General features: G+C 39.2%; 2 protein-coding genes across 3 annotated transcripts in view; one reads left to right on the forward strand and one right to left on the reverse strand.

The window, feature by feature from the left end:
• The window catches only part of FANCM (FA complementation group M), a 2,552,324-nt gene that overhangs the window by 1,840,638 nt on the left and 688,701 nt on the right, over window positions 1–22,985 (reverse strand). The gene's annotated exons all lie outside the window — the stretch shown is intronic.
• Window positions 1–22,985, forward strand: part of LOC122804424 (heme-binding protein 1-like) — a 387,784-nt gene that overhangs the window by 228,663 nt on the left and 136,136 nt on the right. The window contains exon 3 of the mRNA XM_044074267.1: window positions 2,048–2,189. Coding sequence (XP_043930202.1) covers window positions 2,048–2,189 — 142 coding nt within the window. The remainder of the gene's footprint in view (window positions 1–2,047; window positions 2,190–22,985) is intronic.

The raw sequence follows: 22,985 nt of genomic DNA on the forward strand, positions 1-22,985 counted from the left end.
TAAAGCTATAGCTGCTGGATCAGGTTTGGGAAGAGTGTACAAAAAATTTAAAGACTGAGGAACTTTATAAATCATATCTGCCTTTTTAGGGGCAGTTGGTTGACTGTTAGGAAAATTGCAAGTAGTAACACACACATCCTCCAAACCTGACAGAACTGGAAGAATGGGGAATGGGTGCAGCTCATAGCATTTTCTTAGGGACTAAGAAATGTCAGTGTTGTCTCAATGAAAACACTGGCACATTCTAGCAACAGACTCAGATAAAGACAACCCCTAACAGGAAGAATCAGAAACTGAGCTCTCCTCTGAGTTTGAATCAGAAATCTGAGAAGAGACCCCTTATCTGTCCCCTTCATCCTCCTGTCCAGATTCAGAATCCTGAAGCTATTCAGGAAGAGAGGAATCCTTCTATTCTTTTACTAGAAACTATTTACAAGAAGAAGCAATAGCTTGAACTAAACCCTGAGCCAGACCCAGTAAACTACTCCTAATGAAATTTGAGAAGCAGGGGTACATACATGTTAAGTTTTATGTTTTTTTGACAGGATAAATGGGACTAATAGTGTTATTAATGACAGCAGCAGCCTACTCAGGGATGGGCACAACATTCTGACAAAACAGCCTTCCCTGTTCCCGTTCCCAGGACCAACTAGAATGGCTTTTCCTTTCTCAGTGAGGGGACCGCAACAGCCATACAGGATGTGGATAAACCCCGGTCCAGAGTGGCTGTAGTTGTTACACCTGAGGGATATGATGTAAAAGATGAGTGGTCTGAGGTACAAATAATGGTCCCAGTGGAGTCAACCACATGAATTTGAGGCAAACTGTTAGTCTGCTTTGATGACAAAGACTGTTTGGTTATCTTTTTGTGGATGGATGAAGGAACGACCACGGCCCATGGACAGACAGGTTTTTCCATGGGTAAAACCAAAAGTGGCATATTTTCCTAGGGAAAACAAGCAGCATATGCTGGTAAACACAAAAAAACTTTAAAAGTTACTTTTTCACAAACAACACAATAAAAAGCCGTTTAAAACATTTGTCAGTGCCACAAAGTAAAATAAAGAATTTCTGCACAGAAAAAAAAGTGTTTTGGTCACTTGAAACAGTTTTTAAATCGACAGGAATAATGAGTGCTCCTGTTTAAAAGTACAGTACAGTCTCATGACAGTCCATTAAAATACAAATTCTTAGCTTAAAATAACTTTCTTGCAAAACAGAAAGTATCACTAACAGTAATGTCTTTCGGCTTTTCCTGGTTAGGGGTCGCCACAGCAGAACTCCGGTGCGCTAATGATTGGCAGTGGATTTTTACGGTGCAGAGTTGCCAGCCCGACGCCCAACCTTCAAAGGCGGCAAACCCATTCACGCATGCACAGACCTGTGTGTCTTTATGCGTCACTCGACCATGGGGAGGACATGCAGACTCCACACAGAAGGCGCTCCAGCCGAGAATCGAACAGGAGAACCTCTTGCTGTGAGGCGACAACGCTAGAAAGTATCAGTAATAAATACAATTATTAAATTGAAGCATTTTCCCCCAAAAGGGATCTTACATGCCCAGCAAAGGAACAGTACAAGCAGACAGTTGGCCCTCAAATGCCTCAGAGGACTGTAGTCTTTGGCAGCAATAAAGATCTGAAGGTCTTGGCACCTATACTTGTGTTTCAACCAGCTCAGCTGGAGATGCCTGACAGTTTGGGTGCATGGAAGGTGCCCTGAAGCTTTGGAAGCTAGATGGCTGTTATATACTTGGCAGGATATAACCCATATAGCAAAGGCTATTGCAGCAATGGTCAATATAATGATCATCTGCCTTCCCAAAGTCAACACAGCCACATCCTTGGTGGAGGAGGATTCAGCAGCAGATTTCAATTAAATGCAGTTTTAAGGTATTACTATGTTAACAGCAGAAGGTGGAAGAATGAATTATGCTAAGCTAGTGAGAATTATTCACTCACTGATCACCAGAGTAGGTTCATTATAAGGAACCAAAACAAAAACAAAATAGCTAACTTTTTTTATTTAAATCTTCTGTCTTTTACAGTGTGGTGAGCTACTCTACGAAAAACGTCAATACCAGGCTGCAAAGTGGGCTTGCATCAAAATCAGTGAAGGGCAGTATGAACAGAGTATATGTCTGGGTTTTATGAAGCTGATGAGATACATCTGTGAACAAAACTCTTTAGGTAAAGTATACATTTTTCTCCCTCTCTTTTTATTTTATTTCATTTATGCATGCATGTATCAGTAAACATTCTTTCTTCTTAACAGCTAAATACTCCAGAGTACCACCCTTAGGTAATTTAGACATACATAGAGAAAAAGTGATTTCCAGTCACCTGCTTTATCCACGGCCTACCTTCTTGGTCAACACCAGAACCAACATACTAAGATTCCCTAGTGAGTACAAATGAGTAGAATAAACAGAAGGCATCCATCTATGAGTACACACAATTTGTTATGCATCATCTTGCAGGCTACTACTTTCATTCAGTTCTACTGACTGCTAGTAAAGACAAATCCAATTTTAGACTCAACCAACTCAATTACCTTCCTTTTTTTTTTCTCCCCAGGTGATGCATTCTTTCATCTTTCATGCAGATAACCACAAAATAATGGAAAATTCAAGTCAGACATGCATTTCTATCTGGAAAGGAAAAGCACTTGTTATGCACACACATTTTCTTCTGTGAACAGTTTTTCACCCTCAAAGCTGAGTCAGGCTGACAAATTGCCACTGTGTAAACAGATATTCACATTTATTTTGTGGATTTTTTTTTTTTTTGGCTGACTTCAGATCTCCAGCAATTCCCATTTATTCCTTCTCTCCCTGGGGCAACTGCAATTGGGAAGTACTCCAGACATGTCCCTTTGCCAAGTGGGTCCTCTCCCTCCAACAGGATACATTCCTCAAGTGCATGAGGACAGACAGTGCAAGAGGCATCAGACTGTAGCCAGCTAAGGGGGTTTGCTGTCAAGCTGATGTGTTGCGCTGATGCTTCTAGGAGCATGCAATGATAACATAAGGAAAATGCCCACCAATATACTGATGGTTCCCCTCATGCTTTCTATCCCAGTACACAGCATTAAGCCTTGCAGAACTTCAGCATTACTACAAGCACTCTGGTGCTTTGGCTATGTACGACTAGTATGTTTCCACACCATTGCCCCTAAAGAGGCATAAGCAGCTGAGTTCCATCATATTTTTCCTCCCCACATCAGCACTAACAGATACCCGCACCACAACTTGAACTCTGGTCCCTTAGGCCATAGTCAGGTCTTTATAGCCTCTTACCCCATGGAGATGGCCATTCTATCTTTTTTACAAACAGGATAAAAAAAAATGTCCCCCAAACATCTTTTTTATCACCATCTCTCTCTTGCGCTCTCATATATAATGCTAACTCCCTTCATTAGTATTAAAGTTAGTTTTACTCTCAAATGGCCTGATGGAAGCTACCGCAATGACACATCTTATATTTTATCATCAAGGCTGCTCTTTCCAAAGGAGTCTTTTTAAAATAGACACATTTTCTTTATGCAAGTCTAAATTACCTTACTGTTCTGTGTCTGATGGAACTGAACAAACATACTTTTGATATTTGAAAAAGTGACAGAGTTGCCCCATCTTTGGATGTGCCAAGTGGAGAATTTCTTCCAGAAATGTAAGACTTCTACATAAGCAGTCACAGCCTCTATTAACACAAAAGGCTTCCTTATACTTTAATAAGGACTGTTGCATAAAAAGAAATTATGTACTCACCATAACGTTCCATGTATGTTGTCCATCTCGCCTTCATTCCTGCTGGTTGGGTTCGGAACCGATCATTGGTTCCGACCAGGGCCGGTGTTAGCATTTCGGAGGCCCCCAGCAGATGTCAAGCTGGGGGCCCCCTAGGCACTTCCAGTTTATGTATCACCCTGTTAGTGCCACCCTTCCTAAGCAACGTTTTAGTTCATGCTGCAAACTTTTACGAGTAGTATGCACTGACTGAAATTTAGCTACAATATTCTAACATTACAAGACTTGTGTACTACACTGTGTTGACCCATATCACAAAAAGGTACATTTACAGTTACTGGCATTTAGTTGCAGCATTGATATATTGCAGCAACTCTATGTACAGGTCTGGACTTGGGGGAAATGGTGTCCTAGGCCCATGGTTTCAGATCTCCTCCATACACCCAATAGCCCCCAGTCTTCCCCATTCCTCCACCCCATCATGGGCTCCCCATACCATGTACATTACTTTTTTTCTTCCTTTTCTCACATTTTGCCTTACTTTTCAACGTTTTCAAGAAGCTATAACTTTCTACATGCTCTGAAGTGCATTTTAAAGTTTTTTTTTTCTTTTTACACACCTTTTCATCCAATAATGGCTTGAACAAAAATTATGATTAAGTAAAGAAATGGTGTTGCTGCTCAACTTTAGTTTTCATTGCATCCTTTCAACATACATTTCCTGAGCAAAGACAGTACCATGATAACCATTTAGGAAATAAGAAAAAAATTTCAGTTTTATGGGGGGCTTTTTTTCTTTCGAAGAAGACATAAGTTGTACCCAAGGCAAAGATAACAAAACAGTAGCTCACAATAAACTAACAACCCTTTGCTGTCTGGATTATACAGGTCCCATCTGGGAACTACCTGCCTCCCAATCTCCCTCAAAAGACTGCTTACGCATCCCTCTAGTGTTAGACTGGGATGAAGTCAGAGGTTCAAATTGCCACGGTTGTGTATTTCAAGGAACTGCTGATATACATATACATAGTAGGTCTCCTCACTCCCCAAACTGGCAAAGGCAGCCAACCACCTGTATATGTCCGAAGTGAGATTGTGAGAGTGAAAAAATAATTATAGTAACGTAGTCTATTTTGTTGTTCCTACACAAGATGTAGTAATCTTCTTTGTACACCTCTGAGGTATGTGAGAAAAGTAAAAGAAACAATTACCACATTGTCCTCAGCCCAAACACAAGTTTTAATGACCTCATGTGCACACCTGTGAGATTTGACTGTGAGGAATAACACCCCCCCATATAACCTACAGCAGCTTTCTGTACACAAACATTTGAATGGGGCTGGTTTTAGAATGGGTGCAGTTGAGAGCAGAGGCCATTATCAGCTTTATCCTAATAGGGTCATATCACAGCCCTGCTCAGGTTAAAGAGCATAATCAGAAATATATATATATATATATATATATATATATTTTTTTTTTCCCCCCACCTCATTTCTCCTCAAACAACACTGTGGGGTCCCCACACAGTCAAGGATGATTAAGACAGCCCCCTGTATCCATTTATACAGTCTGGGGAGTAGGGATCCCCCAAAGTCTTAGAAGATCTAAGTGTCTGAATGTTCTGGGATACATTTTATGACTTACTTTAGAAATATAATTTCTTGGTAGCTACAGTTTTTACTGACACTCAGAAAAATAATGCAAGTGTCCTGGCATTATTGCGTGTGTGCACAGATAAAACTTACTAACATTTTCACAAACACACATTGCATATTATTTCAGCAATACATTGTGCAACACTGGTACCAGCACACCAGATCAGCGACCGCTGTTAAGCAGTCATCAAACAGCAGCAGCAGGGATGGGTCACTTTTATTTGCCTCATTGAGGAGTAATGCAAACCTGTCACTGTCCCTGATTTTACAGACCTTCCCTGATTTTGCAGATAACTTTTCTTGTCCTTTGTAACAAGTTTGATTTGCTTGCAAATCATTCGGGATTACAGACAGTCAATAAATCCAGACAGAGTTTTATACTTAATATCCAAAAAAAAAAACACGTTGATACAAAAGATGTTATTCTATTATCTTTCTCATTGAATCAGAGTAATATTTAAAATATTTTCCTGATTTTGAGCCTTTATTCTGCTATTATTGGTATTGCGCTGAATTCTTCAGTGAAGACGGTGAGAGTTACAGTATCAGGTATTCTGCAAGTATTTATAAAGCTCCCTAAAAGAGAAAACCATCCCTGAAGATGAGAAGTATTAGCTCTTCTTAAAATCCAAGGTATACATGGACACTGGTCACACTGGGCTGCTGCTCTCTCTAGTGCTTACCCTGCTCATGTTCATTATCAGCTTTATCCTAACAGGGTCATAGCACAGTCTGTTCAGGTTAAACAGAATAATCATGAAATTAATACATTTTTCTCCTCATTTTCCCCAACCAGCAGCAGCTTTTGTGGGGCCCTCACACAGTGAAAGATGATTAACGGGTCTCCCCTTGCAGTCACATGTATTGCAGTTACCAAAAGAGGGATATGTTGTTAGTTTTAGCATAGAGAATGTCCACCAGCAGGGTTTAACAAAGCCATGGGCACTATGTTAGTGGTAAAATACTTAATGGAATTGTGTAAGCCCTTGCTTGACAAAACGCTATTACTATAAGCAAAGATATTTTTGAATTTTAAAGAAGATCTAAGTAAGCATTATTACTCACCTGCTTTATTAAGTATAAAAGATTGATGTTCTAGCTTTTGTTGGTTTGACAGTTACAAAATATCAAGGTAGGATAACTTGCTGTGGTTGGGGGCCCCCCAAGAACAGGGGGTCCCCAGCAACTGCAGGGTTCACTGGTGCCTAAAGCCGGCAGTTCCGACTCAGCCTTTTACTAAAGCTTGAGAGGTTCCACTGACTCAAGGCTACACCCTACCCCATCATGCCTAGGGAAGATTACCCAGATCTTGTTTGCAATTACTAAATAGAAAAGAAGTCATATACATACATTCCGGGTATATTCACAGACATGTACTCTGCAAGACAAAGAAGGGAATCGGAGAACATGAATTCCACATTTAATAAAGACCTCTTGATCCTCCAGGAGCGAAGGATGGGAGAAGGAGGGTGGGAGGCAAGAATGATGGCGAGATGGACAACAAACATGGAATGTTATGGTGAGTAAATAACTTCTTTATGTTATGTTGTCCTATCTCACCTTCATTCTTGTTGGTTGGGAGAGCGTCCCTAGCACCTTCTTACTTGGGTGGCTCAAGGGAACAAATTCTTCAAAATGGTGGACCCAAAAAAAACCCTGTTCTGGGAGGCCACATCTACTTTGTAATGAGTGATAAAGGTATGAGGTTTTACCCACGTTGCTGCAGCACAAATTGAATCCATGGGCAACCTAGCTTGAAAAGCAATCGAAGTTGAACTAGCTCTTGTTGAGTGGCCTTTTACTTTCCAGGCAGTTGTTTGTTCTGAAAGGTATATGAGAATATAATAGTATCTGTAAGCCATTTAGATAGAATGACTTTAGATATCGGGGCACCCTTCTTTTTGTCTGAAAAGGACAGAAATAATTGGTCAGATTTTCTCAATTCTTTTGTTCTTTGTAAGTAAAAGCATAACTATCTGCGTACATCCAACTGGTGAAGTTTATATTCTGCCTTGTTGCCATGATTAGGGAAGAAGGCAGATCAATGGATTGATTTAAGTTAGTTTCGGAACAAACTTTGGGAAGGAATGAAGGATTAGTTTTAAGGGAGACTTTGACTTTATGGAAAACTAAGTAAGGAGGGCATATGGATAATGCTTGAAGTTCTGATACCCTCCTAGCCTGGGGGGCCAATCGTATACAAGTGCATCCCTTGGTGACTCTCTCGGTGGGGGGATCAGGGCAAAGTAGTTGCTGCATTTGACGTTTATGGACATGGCAGAGAGGTCGCAGCAAGACTGGCCTCACCCGCCAAAAATCTGATTCACAGTTTCCTGTTTCAGGGACCACTGGTGAGGCATTAGACTAGCTCTGCTCAACTTAACCACTATCACATTGGATCTCCCCTGGATGTGCGTTGCTATCAAAAAACATTGGGAGGAGACTGCCCACTGCCATACTCTCTGAGCCTCTTGACATAGGGGGTAGGTTCCGCCTTGTTTGTTTATAAACCACACGACTGACATACTGTCCATCTGGATTGCAATTGTTCCTAGTGGAAGAGAGCTCTGAAATGCTTGCAACGCCAATAGCACCACTCATCTGTAGGACACTGATGTGCAAGTGGTATTCGTTGTCCTGCCAAGTTCCTTGGACCGTCTTTCCCAGATAATGCCCCCCCACCCTTTCTGGGTAGAGTCTGTGGTCACTGTAGCTGCTGGATGTGGGGGGGGGGATGAACGGTCTGCCCAGAAGTACCTGGATTGATTAAAGCCACCAACGCAGGTCTCTCTTGCAGGAATCTGTAATAATAATCTTGTGGGACATGGGTAGCTCCTGCATGGACCATTGGGTAAAAAGTAACCATTGAAAGACTCTCATGTGTAAGCATGCAAGGGGTACTAGACTAATCGCTGCCACTATTATACCCAGTACCTTTAGAACAAACTTTGTCTGTACCTTGTTTTGCGTGAGTAAGAAGGATATTTGATGCTGTAGCGTTTGAACTGTCGTGAGGAAGTTTTGCTACTATGTCCTTTGTGTTTAAGTCTGCTCCTGTGAATGAAATATGCTGTGATGGCAACAAGGCAGATTTTTCAAAATTTATTGTAATACCCAGTTGAGAGCACAGATGAATGGTGGTGTCTCTTGCTTTGACTAGTAGATGCTTGGTGGTAGCAGTCAGGAGCCAGTCATCTAAATACGGAAACACTTGGAATCCTAGATGCCTCAAGTGAGCCGCAACTACTGCCATGCATTTGGTGAACACTCTGGGGGCTGTAGTGAGACCAAAGGGCAGAGCTCGGAATTGGTAATGACTGGCTCCCAGCTGAAATCATAAGTGACTCCTGCATCGCCTGTCCATTTTGATGTGATAGTATGCATCCTGGAGATCTATAGAGCACATCCCATTGTCTTTTCCCAGAAAGGGAAGTATTGACTGCAGTGTTACCATCCAGAACTTTGATTTTTTTACAGACTTGTTTAGTCTGGTGAGATCCAAAATGGGCCTGCAGTCCCGTCTTGTTTGGAATTAAAAAGAACCTTCAGTAAGTTCCAGATCCGTACGGTCTGCGGGGACATTTTGAATGACTCTTTTTCTAGCAACCTTTGAACTTCTATGGTTGCTTGATCCCTCTGACTGGGTGGAATGTCTGGGACTGATCTTTGTTGTGGGGGTGGGGAGAAGAAGGGCATGTTGTATCCTCTGGATATTATTGTCTGCACCCATTTGTCTTGTGCAATATCGAGCCAGGCTTTTTGTACAGTGATAATCTGCCCCCAACTGCCTCCAGAGGTGGACAGGTGGACCTCCTTTCAGGAGCACTGGAAAGGCCTACCAGAGAACATATCTCTGTCATCTGGGTTTTGCAGACCCGCTCTTCTGGGAGGCCAGAGTCTTCCATTATTGTTTCCCCCTCTGCTCCTGGCGGAATAGTCACCATGATCATCTGGTAAAACTCTGGGATTTACAGAACCACATCTTTCCTCCTTTTTGATCTTTAGTTGTTTAGCGGCAAACGAGATCTGGGTAATCTTCCCTAGGCATGATGGGATAGGGTGTAGCCTCAAGCCAGTGGAAGCTCTCGAGCTTTAGTAAAAGGCAGAGTCGGAACCGATGATCTGTTCCAAACCCAACCAGCAAGAATGAAGGCAAGCTAGGACAACATAACATTGTTAGTTTCTATTGTTTTATATCATTTTAGAATACATTTCAGACAGAGTGTACAGATTTCTGCAAAATTACAAGTTGGAAAACACATTTCTCAAAAATATCATTATATTTGCAGTCCCCCCCCCCCCCCCCAAAGATCAAATTAGGTCAGTTCAACAAAGATTGACCATAAATCTGTTTAATCAATTGCAAAAATACCATTTTGAATAGTAACAGCAATGTTCAAACAGTCCATCATGTAGGAGTTGGGAGGAGTCTTAAAACTGGGTTTACTGTACCTTGAGGGTTAAACAGAACTCATTCTTACAGTTACATTTTTAATAACTACGTTGGTTGTGGAAATGTGCAAAATGCAATATTTACACGCACCCACACTGACCTGATAAGACTACACTTGTTTTGTTCCTCTATTCAGTTAAAACAGTAGCACTTTGAATTTATTTCTTATATTTTCTCCAGACTGTTAATATGTGACCTGTGTCTGGCATGCAAAGCATCCTCCAAACCATTACTGATGTATTTACTGCACATCAGCAAGTCAAATGGCATCAGAAATACTTGGTCTATGGATCTAAAACTCTTCTGCAATATCAACAGAATGATTTGGATGAACAGGGATATCTTGCAGAGGATACCACTGCTGTGGAATAGACTCCTGATCCACATAAAACAAAGTTTATCCCTATCCATATTCAACTGCAACTTAGATATATGGATGGGAAACAAAATCTACCCTACAACTGCTCAAAATGTCTAAATGATGAATAGACTGCTAATGGACAGATGAAGCTCCAAAATGCTTTATCCCATGCATGGGTCCCCTCACATTAAATGGGAATCATACCATAGATATTCTCATTAGGGGTAATATATAATTATCAACCATGTGATGGTAAGGCAAATCTATAACCAAATGGGATACGTTATTTCGAGCACAAAAAGGGAAATTAGCTAGGCTTAAAGTGGCCCACAAGGGCAGGTAGCCTATTACTTACCTATGCACCTAAGACTGTCTATGGCAATTAGTCCAGTGTCCCTGCTGATGTCTGTTGATGGCCATTTCTTAAACAGCTTTTTATGGTGTGACTGAAAAAGTAGGCAATCTGTTCACTTATGTTCAACATCAAAAAACTGTTCCAGGCAAAAGTCGTTGGCTAAGGAATGAAGTTGTTTATTTGTGACAAGGCTAATATTTAAAAACTGACCCTACTATCTTACCAAGAAGCCCATACCTTGCTTCAAGCTCCAAAACATATTTTAACGCATCGCTGCTGTCAGAAATTGGAGGTTTGACCAATTTGTTCTATTAAAGCTTCAGATGTCTTAGATGCAGCTACCCCATTCCTGTCAACTAAATAATGGTTATATGACTGAACTGACGGTATAACAAAAGAAAATAGCAGGAGACTTCAAATCCAGTAAGGTGGTATAGACACTGTAAATCTGATGGAAAGAGTGGAAAATGTGTGTCACACCAGCTGAATTTGTTTTTCTTTAAGTAGAAAGTTTTCTTTGCCAAACTATTTAAAATAACCAACCACAAGGTCCACTTCAGGGAACAGGAAAAACCCTTTCTGTTTCCAGGCTGCCCCACTGTCTCTTACTGTTACTTCTTTGTTTTGTGTGCAACCTCCTCCCTACTGATTTAACTGATAAAGGTCCTACGTTAGTATATAGGTATGTTAAGGTAGCTGCCAAAGGACACTGCTTATGTACAGGGATGACAGCAGGTTTTGATAAGCAGTTTTTCCCACAAGAGGCTTGGCAGTCAGACTTGATGCATTATGATGCTTGGTTCAGTAGTTTAGTCCTTACTTGATGCCTTATAATGCTTGATTCAGCAGTTTAAACCTTGGCTGGAATGTAGTCTACGTGGAGTCTGCATGTCCTGCATATATACCCATAGGTTTTGTACAGTGTTCTCATTTACTCCCAAATCCCATCAGCATGTTGTAGATGAACTGGCGACCAAACTGCCCAAAGATGAGCATGTGGTTTTTAAGTGACCTGTAAAAGACTAGCATTGTATTCAGAACTGTATTCTGTATTTTTTGCCCACTGAGTGCTAGGACAGGGTCTGGGTTTTTACAATCAATAGCTGATACAACAGGTACCATGGAACTACCCAGATTAGCATGACAGCAGTAAGACTTAAATTACTAATATCAAGGCACTTCTAGAGCACAACTCTACAATAACCAAAGTATGCACAGATGACCAACATGTTCAAGTGACTCACATCAGAGTCAATTCCTTGCTGCACAAACATTATGTAAAGTTCCCTGTAATTGAACAAATCTGTATATTTTCAGAGAGCTTCATGACAGAAAGTTTTGCAGAACATCTGAATTGTTGAACATGTGTGTTGCCGAGTGTCTGTTTTGCCAAAAGAGGTAAGTGGGGATGTATTACGGGTTGGAGTGTGTATACATCTGTTTGCGGATAACGTTTAAGCTAGTTTAAGGTAAAGAAACAGATTTACTGTGTGTGTGTGTGCATATGTAATATACATATATATACATATATATATATATATACATATATATATATACACACACACACATATGGTGGCCGCAGTGGTACAGCAGTTAGGGTTGTTGCATCACAGCAAGAGGTTCTCTGATTTGAGTCTCGGCTGCGGTGCCTTGTGTGTGGAGTCTGCATGTCCTCCCTGTGGTCACATGGGATTCCTCCGGGTGCTCCGGTTTCCTTCCACATTCCAAATACATGCAGTAGGTGGACTGGACACACTAAATTGGCCAAAGTTGCTAGCCACCTGGCAATGTAATACTTGGCTGAAGATGATCGTTACTGCAGAAGTGACACCCATACCCCATGTGTTTACACACACAAATATAAATATATATATAAATATATATATATATATATATATATATATATATATATATACACACACACACACACACACGTTGACTAACCCACTGCAGAAAGTACTAAAGGTCTGAGATGGACCAAGCATACAGACTGGAACATACTTCCCACACCCATATATGTTTTGCCTTCCCACCTGCCAACTATTAGCCTTCTTCCAATCAGTAGTACACATTTATTCCCTCTCAGTGACATCCATCCTTTTATTAAGACAGAGGAGTTGATGTAGAATTTCTAGAATAGAAATGAGGGTTCTAGACATCAAGGAACATGTCTTCTGCAATTATTTTAATTTCTGAAACAAGGTCATGGGTGAAGTGGAAACAGGACTAGGTTACAGAATACAGTATTCCCAGAATAACTTATGGCAAAGCCTAAAACGTAATGCCAAAACATGCATTATAATCATCATAACTTATAGGTACAGTATGGCATCCATGTCAAGGAAGTTACAGGACCACTCTATTTGGCCCTTGTCAGACCTATTACTGAAAACAATGCACTGTTTAACATGTATCTAAGCAGACACTTGCAACTGTTGGAATGCTGACAAAAGTTTCTCACCAGGAGAATTCAGGACACAAATACCTTGTCCTACAATGATTGCCTAAAGGCTCTGTCTCCTACAGGCTGCTGAGAGGGGATTTTTGCTGGGCTCACAGAACTTCCTCAAAAACAACCCTAATGGATCTGTTGCACATGGGCAAAAAAACAGCACGAGAAACACTAGATCCAGAGATCTGAACTTTGCTTGTAACAAACACCATGCTGGGGAGAGAGATGTGTGCCCCAAAGGATCCTGGTACTATGGAATAGACTCCCCATCACACCTCTCAGCTGTACAGATTTTACGCAGAATGTCCAAATTTTGGCCTCATATTTTTGGTCTGTTCCGCATAAAATTTGTGATTTTCTGAACCTCTGTTGCAAATCAGGGAGGACTGAATTCAATAAGTAACATTTCGAGTTTCAGACTTTATAGCCTTCTGAAAATGTATGGTAACACAAGACCTTTTATTCTAGCAACTTTCTAAGTTTATAAGAGCAATATTTACAATGTGTCCCTATTTTGGGAGCTTCGTCCCCCCCCCCCCATTATTTTTGGGTGTGTCCAGATTTTTTGTACTAAGAGACTGAAAGCTATGCTCCCCATCTGTATAAAACAGAGTTCATCCTTGACCCTATTCAAATGAAAGCTGGATGCCTGGATAGGAAATTGTATATTTACCCCCCGGGGGTCTGGCAACCCCATCCCTTATGGACAGAGACTGTCAATAAGAAAAGTATTATTCAAACAGCTGCCCTACAAATCCTTAATTTCCACCCTAACAACATGTCCCCTTGTATAAACACTGATGTTACTCTGGGCTCAAATGGTTTAGGGTACGTGGCAAGGCTTGTAATGGCCCTAATGGTAATTAGCCTAGTAACAACCTATGATCCTATACTATACACTAACTAGTCCTAGCAATTCCTTTGACTGTTAAAAATTATTTAGATCCTGACTGCATTTACATTTTTTAAGGCATAAATTAGACAGCTCATCACTTACCAGATGTCACAGTGGAAGCACCAGCAAACAGGCTTAAAAGTAATTTTAACGTGAATACTTCAAACAAGTTTCAAGTGTTAGCAAGGGCAAAGATGCTACTCAGCCTAAGTGAGGGGAACAGCTATACGACTCTTTCTACAACTCATAAAAAGTACTTTCCTTTAGGGACATCTACTTTTATTTTTTTAATCCAGCTGGCTTACAAGCTGTTAAACTGCAAGTTTTAAACAAGAAAAAACTTATGACAGGGGTGCAGTCTTGAAGATGCTCATGAAACAGAAAACTATGGCCTTGGCTATCCTTTTTGCTATGGAAAAGTTGAAATGGGCCACTAAGGCTTTGAATGAAGGGAAGATTTCAGGACTTGACAGAGTAGCTGGTGAATTATATAAAGTTCTCTCACAGCAGTTACAGGTATAAGACACATGGCACTCACTTTCTACATGAATCCTTTAACCAGCAAACATAAAATGCATGAAAATTCTCTGCCAGTTGTTCAAGGCATTTGAAGAGTAACTACACTGTTGTGAAATGGACTATAATACTGAAGTCCTCTGATTACATTTCAGTTTACTAATGATTGTGTTGTCCCACCTCACACACGATCAATATTTCTCTTGCTTTATGTCTGTACTTTCTATAAATTACATTGCTGGTTTAATAACCACAAGTTTTTTTCAATTTCACACACATTTTCATTATGTTTCTTTCACAGAGATGAAAGACTCCCAACAGCTTTACGTTTTAAAATATCACCACCCTTACTATGAGGGGAATCTTGGTTCTCTGTTTTGCCTTCTCCACTCCATTCCTGCTTCTATTCCTCTTAAGGTTTTGCTCCTATGCTTGCCTTTAAAATTTCATTTCTCCAGTTCTTTTAGTTCCTTTACATTTTGTACCTGCCTTGTTATACCAGTAAAGTGCCTCACTGCAGTCTTATTATCCCCTTTATCATAATGGAGCTACAGAGTCAGTCTCTTGTCACTTTTAGTATACCATCCCAGTGATAAGCAACATTTTTACACTTCACTCATATTTCTCGCGCTGAATCAAGTAGAATAGTCATTTGTGTTGCTTTTAATAAAAGTTTTGTAGGTCTGACAGGCACCATCTTCATCTCAATTGTCATTGTCAGTTTTTTCCACTTTAGCATGCTTCCCATTCCATATAAACCCCAAATTATTATCCTTAATATCAAGAATAATTTCTTTTTAGATGAAGGTCAAGAAAACCTGCCCCACAGTAAATATCAGTGGGACTATAAATGTTTTTATGTTGAGTCACAGAAGGCAATTTCAGCAAATGGAAATGAATAGGAAATGTTCACCAAAACTATCTTCGGCAAACATTACACCCCCCCCCCCCCCCAAGTGAAGGGTCACAAATACACCTCCTGGAATTGTGTGATATATATATATATATATATATATATATATACCAACGCCATTTTTGCACAACCATGGAGAAAAGGCAAACTTTGCTGATAGCGAAAGCAGTTTCTGCAAATGGTACTCTTTCTTTTAATGTTTGACAAAACTACCTTTAAACAGACATGTGCCCCATTTTCATTGCTTGCATATTGTGATCCAAGTCCAGTATTGCTTAATCTCCATGACTTTAATTTATTCAGTACTTTCTGTGTTACCTCTTCCTTTGTCTCTCTTAATGCACTTGACACCTGTTCCTGCCAGACACACTCCTAACATATTTTTATTCTTGCATGTCCCTATGGGTGTGGATATCGTTGTATCAATAAGTGAGTTGGCTAACAGTGAACTGAAAGGGCCCCAAATAGCTGAATGATGCAGATGGGTAAGGATTTTACTACACTCCAAATGATCCGTCTTCAGTTAACAGCACAGGTGCTGAATGGACTACAGGAGGAAGATGTGAGCTCCAGATTTCAACTTGCCCATCCTGGTGGGAAGGAAGACAGTCAAGGCTTTATTGCAGTAAGCAGTATTAAGGGCATAGCAAGCTCTGTGCTGCATAAGCAGTGTGTTAGTCAGGAAGATGACCATGTGCAGAACTGCACATCGCCTCCCAAAGGCAGTGATTGGTTGAGTTTGCAAGACTGCCATCAGCTGGGAGGAGTAACAGCACACTTCTTGGCAGCATGATATTGCACCAGCATCCTCATGGTTCTCAACAGTTCCAGAAGTGGATGATTTGAGCCCAGGGGAAGCTAAGGGGTTCTTTTAGAACCAGAGAATGAGGAGAAGAGCTAGTGGCAGCTAAAACTCAACTCAAGTAAATTAAAATTAGTTAAGTGAAAGAGCCTGGTTTTCCCATCATTAATTTAGTACCTTGATGAAACGTGGAATTGCTCTGGATTAGCAAAGTAAAGTAATACATCATCTGAGAAAGAAAGCAAATAGGACAAGGGACATTCTTGTCCTCTCTCTCTCTCTCTCTCTCTGTAATGTAAAAGTTTCTAATATCCCTCCTCATATCTTTATATAGGCTGAAGAATCATCATTTTAAGTGCAAATACAAATTTGTATGAAAACTTTCTTCCATGATTCAGGCGCTTTCCCCTATTTAGGACTGGGTTACAAAATGCCTCATACTTTAGATTTTATCTCTCATTTCAAAAATTCTATATGTATTCCCATCAGTTAGAGATTTTTGTATTTGCAATTTGATATTTTGTCTGACTGGGGTTACTAATTCTTCAACCTGATCAGCCTCCACCTTTAGGATTTCCAACTTCTTCATTAAAATATACCTCTACATCACATTTTCTCCAATCTCTTCTTTTTGCATCACAGACTGAATTCCACAGGTGTTTGTAAACTAATAGCTTGGAGCATCTGATCAAAGACCTTGACAGTAGATCTCATTTTTAGGACTTCTCTTTCCACACATTTCCGTCTTAGCCATTACGTCAGATACTTTTGCATTCAAAATACCCCTATGTTATTTTTCTTCTTCTAAATTAACTAACTCTGTCCAAGTGCTTACTTAATTTTTAAAGTCCTCCATTTGGTTTACTTATTCAATGCCCCCTCTAACTGTGAAGCTATTTAATTTGCACCTGCCAGCCTAAATATAGCATGTCATTCTCCTATACTTCCTTAGACTTTATTACTTCTTTCCTTAACACCCTCTTTAGTATTTGCCAGGCCTCAGTTCCCTTATGTAAGGATACCGAGTGGATAACGGGGAAACTGTGGCTAATGTCTTGTATCCCCAAACAGATTAAAGGGGGCTACGGATAATTTTAAGTGAGGTGATCTTTAATATAATTAGCTACCTAATTCACTTTCTCCCCCTGCTTTATATCTACATGGAATCTCTGCTAGCAACTAAATTACTCCCCTCTTTGTCCATTGGAACCCAGTACAATACCCTTCCTGAGCCCCATTTTTACAAACTTATTGTGCTCCCAATGGTCTAAACTCATCTCCTGAGATATTACCACACATGGGTTTGCTTTCCATTACATGGATTAATACTGCACTTGTTTTAAGTCAAATAGTTTACCATTCCAGGAAAAAATCCTAAGTGTCTCATCAACCATTCTTCTCATTAGCTCTAACTTTCATACTGTTTTGTATTTTCTTCTTCTATTCAACATTTCAAGAACTGCTACATAGTATACATTATATCTTCTGTCTTTAAGGATACAATTTTCTGTTACTTGTGTAATGTACTTTCCCCACACTCCCACTGCTCTCTGTAAAACAATGTAGTTTTTGATTCACAAATACCTCAGTTGTCAAAGGAAATAATAACTACTTTAAATTATCTCCCTTTTGTATAGTCTGTACTAATAAACTTGGAGGTATTTGCATGTCTACATACATCATGAGTCTATATATTTCCTGTACAGTCACTCCACAAGAGTTTGTTTTTGTTAAAAAAAGTATTTTAACAATTGCCATCATACTGTTAAACTTTTATATCTCTTCCCATGTAACATTCTTGTTCTACTAGTCATCCCATTAAGTTAATATTGGTACTTCTCTTCTATATGCATGTCAATAAAAAATTCCCATACAGGCACATATGCAGATGCACTGAATTTACAATCACATGCACTACTGTTCCATTCCTTCTTATTGTGCTATTCATATTTCCCAGTGTTTATAATTCTATAGTCTTCTCTCTCATTTAATTGTTAAATTCACTGACACAGTCTGTGGTTCAACAGGCAGTACATATGTCTTTGGTGCTGGAAGATCATTAGGCAGTAGGTTATATTGAAACCCCGGGCAAATTAACCGATTTTCCATTATTGACACTGCAGTGTAGCATTCGAGGGTACTGCACTCACGAGTGTGCCATCCTTCGGATGAAACACTAAACAGTGGTCCCATCTGCCTGAACTGGTGGTAGCTAAGGTGGCTGTAACAGATCAGACTGCACTTAATGAAAACAGTAGGTACTGAGCTATTTATAAATTTTACACTCCTTTTGTTCTATTTAAATTTATATAAAATGTACTGTATTTACATCTTCCTTTTTACAACCTTTAACAACTGCCATTCTATCCTCCTCCCCCATCCTTTCCTCCACATCCATCTTTTTATTTTGGCCAAAAAGCATTAATTATTCCCAATTTTATAATACAATTCATCACATCATCTTTTACACAAAATCCATATTGTTACCGTAAATATCCTCTCCCATTTCCATTCTTTTACATATTTCCCATAGAAGATCATATCCATATTTATATTTCAAAACCGTTCCCACCTACACTCATTTTGATATTTTTTTCAAAATTTTTAAAGTACAGTCAATAAGGCTTTATCATTTCTTCTTTATTACAGTACTTCCACTTTCTTTCTTCAATTACTTGAGATTTCATAATACCTTTTCCTGGCAACTTATCCAATAATAAACTACAGTCTCAAAGTCCTTTAAACCTTTCCATTCTATTTTCACTGCTTTCTAACATCTTCCTTAAGATATTTCCATGGATATATTAAAATAAGTCTCCATAATATCATGCCAGTCCTTTTTTCTTAACTTCATCTACAGTATCTATTTTCATAACTTCATATCATATATATTCTTCCATCTGCTTACTCTTCCCCTTTTTATTTTTTCCACTTCTCCATTTTAACATACAATATTTTTCCTTTCAAACTATTTTCTTCTTCTTCTCAAAACCCCCAAAAGTATATATACTTACCAAATATACAAATGGATTTACTTACAGTCAAATCTCCCTCTTCCTTCTTATTGTAAACAATTCCCCTTTTAAATGGACAGAGTTTTGATCCCTAGCTGAAACTGAAAAATATTCTAACAATTAGTTTTCTTAATTTCCAGGAAACGCACACTATCCCAACTTTCACAACATATACATGTTTAACATATAAACTCTCTTTCTGAAAATAGAAAGTTTTCCACCACCTAACTTCATTCAAATTTCTCTGTTCTATTATTTAACGATGTCCCCAAACCTGACTCCTAATATGTTTATCTCATTTCTAGTAAACATATATTCCATTTATCTTCATTTCACCAAACCCATTCATTTCTGACCTAATGAAAAGTAATGCATCTTTCCTTAACCTCTTTTCCATCCTTATCATACAGTGGATATAAAAAATGTACACACCCCTGTTAAAATGCCAGGTTTTTGTAATATAAAAAAATGAGACTACAATAAATCATTTCAAAACTTTTCCCACCTTTAATGTGACCTGTAACCTGTACAATTCAATCGAAAAACAAACAAATCTGTTAGGGGAAAAATATAAAAAATTTAAAAAGTATGATACACTGGTTGCATAAGTGTGCACATCCTCAAACTAATAGTTTCTTGAAGCACCTTTTGATTTAATTACAGCATTCAGTCTTCTTTGGTACACACCTGCCATCAATTAAAGAGACTGATTAACCCCATATAAAGTTCAATTGTCCTAGTAGGATTTTCTTGACATTTACTCAGTTGTCTGCTACAGCAAAAGCCATGGTTCGCAGAGAGCTTACAAAGCATTACAGGGATCTCATTGTTGAAAGGTATCAGTCCAGAGACGGGTACAAAAAAATTTCCACAGCATCGGATATATCATGGAACACAGTGAAGACAGTCATCAAAAAGTGGAGAAAATATGGGACAATAGTGACATTGCACAGAACTGGATGTTCCTCCAAAATTGATGAAAAGACCAGACGAAAACTGGTCAGGGAGACTGCCAAGAGACCTACAGCAACACTGAAGGAGCTGCAAGAATTTCTGAAAAGTACTGGTTGTGTACTACATGTAACAATCGCCTGTATTCTCCATATGTCTGGACTATGGGGTAGGGTTGCACGACAGAAGCCTTTTCTTACACAAAAAAAATCCAGCCTGGCTAAAATTTGCAAAACAATATATCAAGTCGTCCAAAAGTATGTGAGAAAATGTGTTATAGTCTGATGAGACCAAGGTTGAACTTTCTGATCACAATTCCAAAAGGTATGTTTGGCACAAAAACAACACTTCGTATCACCAGAATAACACAATCCCCAAGGTGAAGCATGGTGGTGGCAGTATCATGCTTTGGGGTTGCTTTTCTTCATCTGGAACTGGGGCTTTAATCAAGGTGGAGGGAATTATGAACAGTTCCACATACCAGTCACTTATGGCCCAAAACATTCATGCATCTGCTAGAAAGCTGAAGATGAAGAGGAATTTCACCTTTCAACACGACAATGACACCAAACATACATCCAAATCAACAAAACAATGGCTTCACCAAAAAAAATTCAAGTTTTGGAATGCCCCAGCCAGAGTTCAGACCTACATCCAAGAAGAAATCTGTGGGATGACCTGAAGAAGGCTGTGCACAAGAGATCCCCTCGCAATCTGACAGATTTGGAGCACTTTTGCAAGGAAGTGTGGGCAAATATTGCCAAGTCAAGATGTGCCATGCTGATAGACTCTTATCCAAGAAGACTGAATGCTGTAATTAAATCAAAAGGTACTTCAACAAAGCATTATTTTAAGGGTGTGCACACTTATGCAACCAGCATATTGTACGTTTTTTATTTTTTTCCCCTAACAGATTTGTTTTTCAATTGAATTGTACAGGTTATAGGTCACATTAAAGGTGGGAAAAGTTTTGAAATTATTTATTGTGGTCTTACAAAAACCTGGCATTTTAACAGGGGTGTGTACACTTTTTATATACACTGTAGTTTCCCCTCATCCATCCTGCATTCTTTGTTAGAATAATTAAGTCATATGTATATGAAAGTCACAGGGATATAACCACCCTTTTTCCATTTCCCATCTTGCTTCTTTCATTTCACCATTTGTATTATTGCATTGATGACCAGAACAAATAAGCACATAGACATGACATCTGCATGCATCGCATCTCTTTCAATTCACTTCTTGACTACCATTTACCATAGGCTTCATCCAAGAGTTTTCAAAACATCTTTTTAAAACCTTTATTTTTCCCCAACTTCATAATCTCCTAAAATAGCCTACATTGCCTCATGATTCACAGAATCAACTGATTTTGCTAAACCACAAAGCCATTCTTTATTTTCTCTTAAAACAGCTTCTATTATTTATTTTAATGAATATTTCCTTCAATGGTTTCACCTTTACTCCTTATTACCCTTCATTTACCAATTGCATCAAGACAAAGTACAGTTGTGTAAGTTATCTTACAATAACAGTACAAGTTTGAATAGATCATTGTTGCAGTTGCTCAAGCTATGTGGGTTACATCCTTCCATGGGTATGAGAACCAGACAGGATCCAAACCTTTAGAGCACCTGCCATGTGCCCTAACTACTAAAGACCTCAAAGAGAGACGTATAGAATCAGTGGTTAAGAGTATCAAACCTTTAGAGGTTTCTTTCCTCAGAGCAATGGAAGCTAGAGACTTTTCAATTAGGTACATGCTAGGAAAAAAAGGTAAATAAAAATATCCACACTCTGCAGATAGACAACACAAAAAAGGGGGGATGGAACGAAGGTGTCCCTACTGCAACAGTGATCTATTCAAACATCAGATGCTATGGTAAGTTAACTTACACAACTGTGTTATGTTTACTATTAGATCACTGTTGCAGTATCCTAAACTATATGGGTGGACTACCAGAGCTTAGAAAGAAAGGGAGGGGGAAGAGTCAGAGTCCGAAAGCCGCTTGAGAATAGTTCTAGTAAAACCTGCTCTGGACCTGATTAATAAATCTACACTGAAATGTTTTCTAAAAGTATGCAAAGAGGACCAAGTTGCTACCATTAAATACCTTTTACAGTCCATCCCTTTCCAAAAAGCCATAGAAGAAGCCAAGGGAATGGGTCCCTAACCTTCCCTGGAAGTGACATGAAAGAAACAGAAACAACAACTTGAGACAACCATTTGAAAATTGTCTGTTGCATTGTCTATTTTTCTTATCTTCACATGAAATAAACAGCTGAAGTTAAACTCCTGACAATTTTAGTCCTGTTAACATCATGCTGGAATTGCCTGCGGATGCCCAGAGTATGTAAAATCCTTCCCTTATTTTTTGGATATGGAAAACAAATCATGATGATGACTGTCTTGTTCTCCAAACTATCCAATTCTTATGAAAAAATGTGACATTGTTAACTCACCACAACAGCTTGCAACTCAGGTCCTCTGCTTGCAGATGTCACAGCAATAAAATAACACTGTTTCCCAAGTTAAGAACTACAATCCAGCTTGGTCAGCTGGTTCAAATGGAAAAAGTGCACGTTTCTCTACGAAAAAATTGAGATCCCAAAAAGGAGCCATTTGTTTTCTAGGTGAATGGATATGCAGAACCCCCTTCAAAAACTGACTCAAAACTGAGAAGAAAGGGGATCTATCTACAAGCAGATAAGAAGACATGGCCAAGAAGTGAATCTTGACAAAAGAGTAAGACCAGATAATAATAACTCACACAAATACTGAAGAACTAGAGACATCTGAGCTTTAAAAAGGATCCTGGTTCTTACTTTGGCACCAACTATAAAATCTTTTCCTCTCACCCATGTACGAT

The sequence above is a fragment of the Protopterus annectens genome, chromosome 6.part0 (genome assembly GCF_019279795.1).
Source record: "Protopterus annectens isolate FY-2018-M chromosome 6.part0, PAN1.0, whole genome shotgun sequence".
NCBI classification, from domain to species: Eukaryota; Metazoa; Chordata; order Ceratodontiformes; family Protopteridae; genus Protopterus; species Protopterus annectens.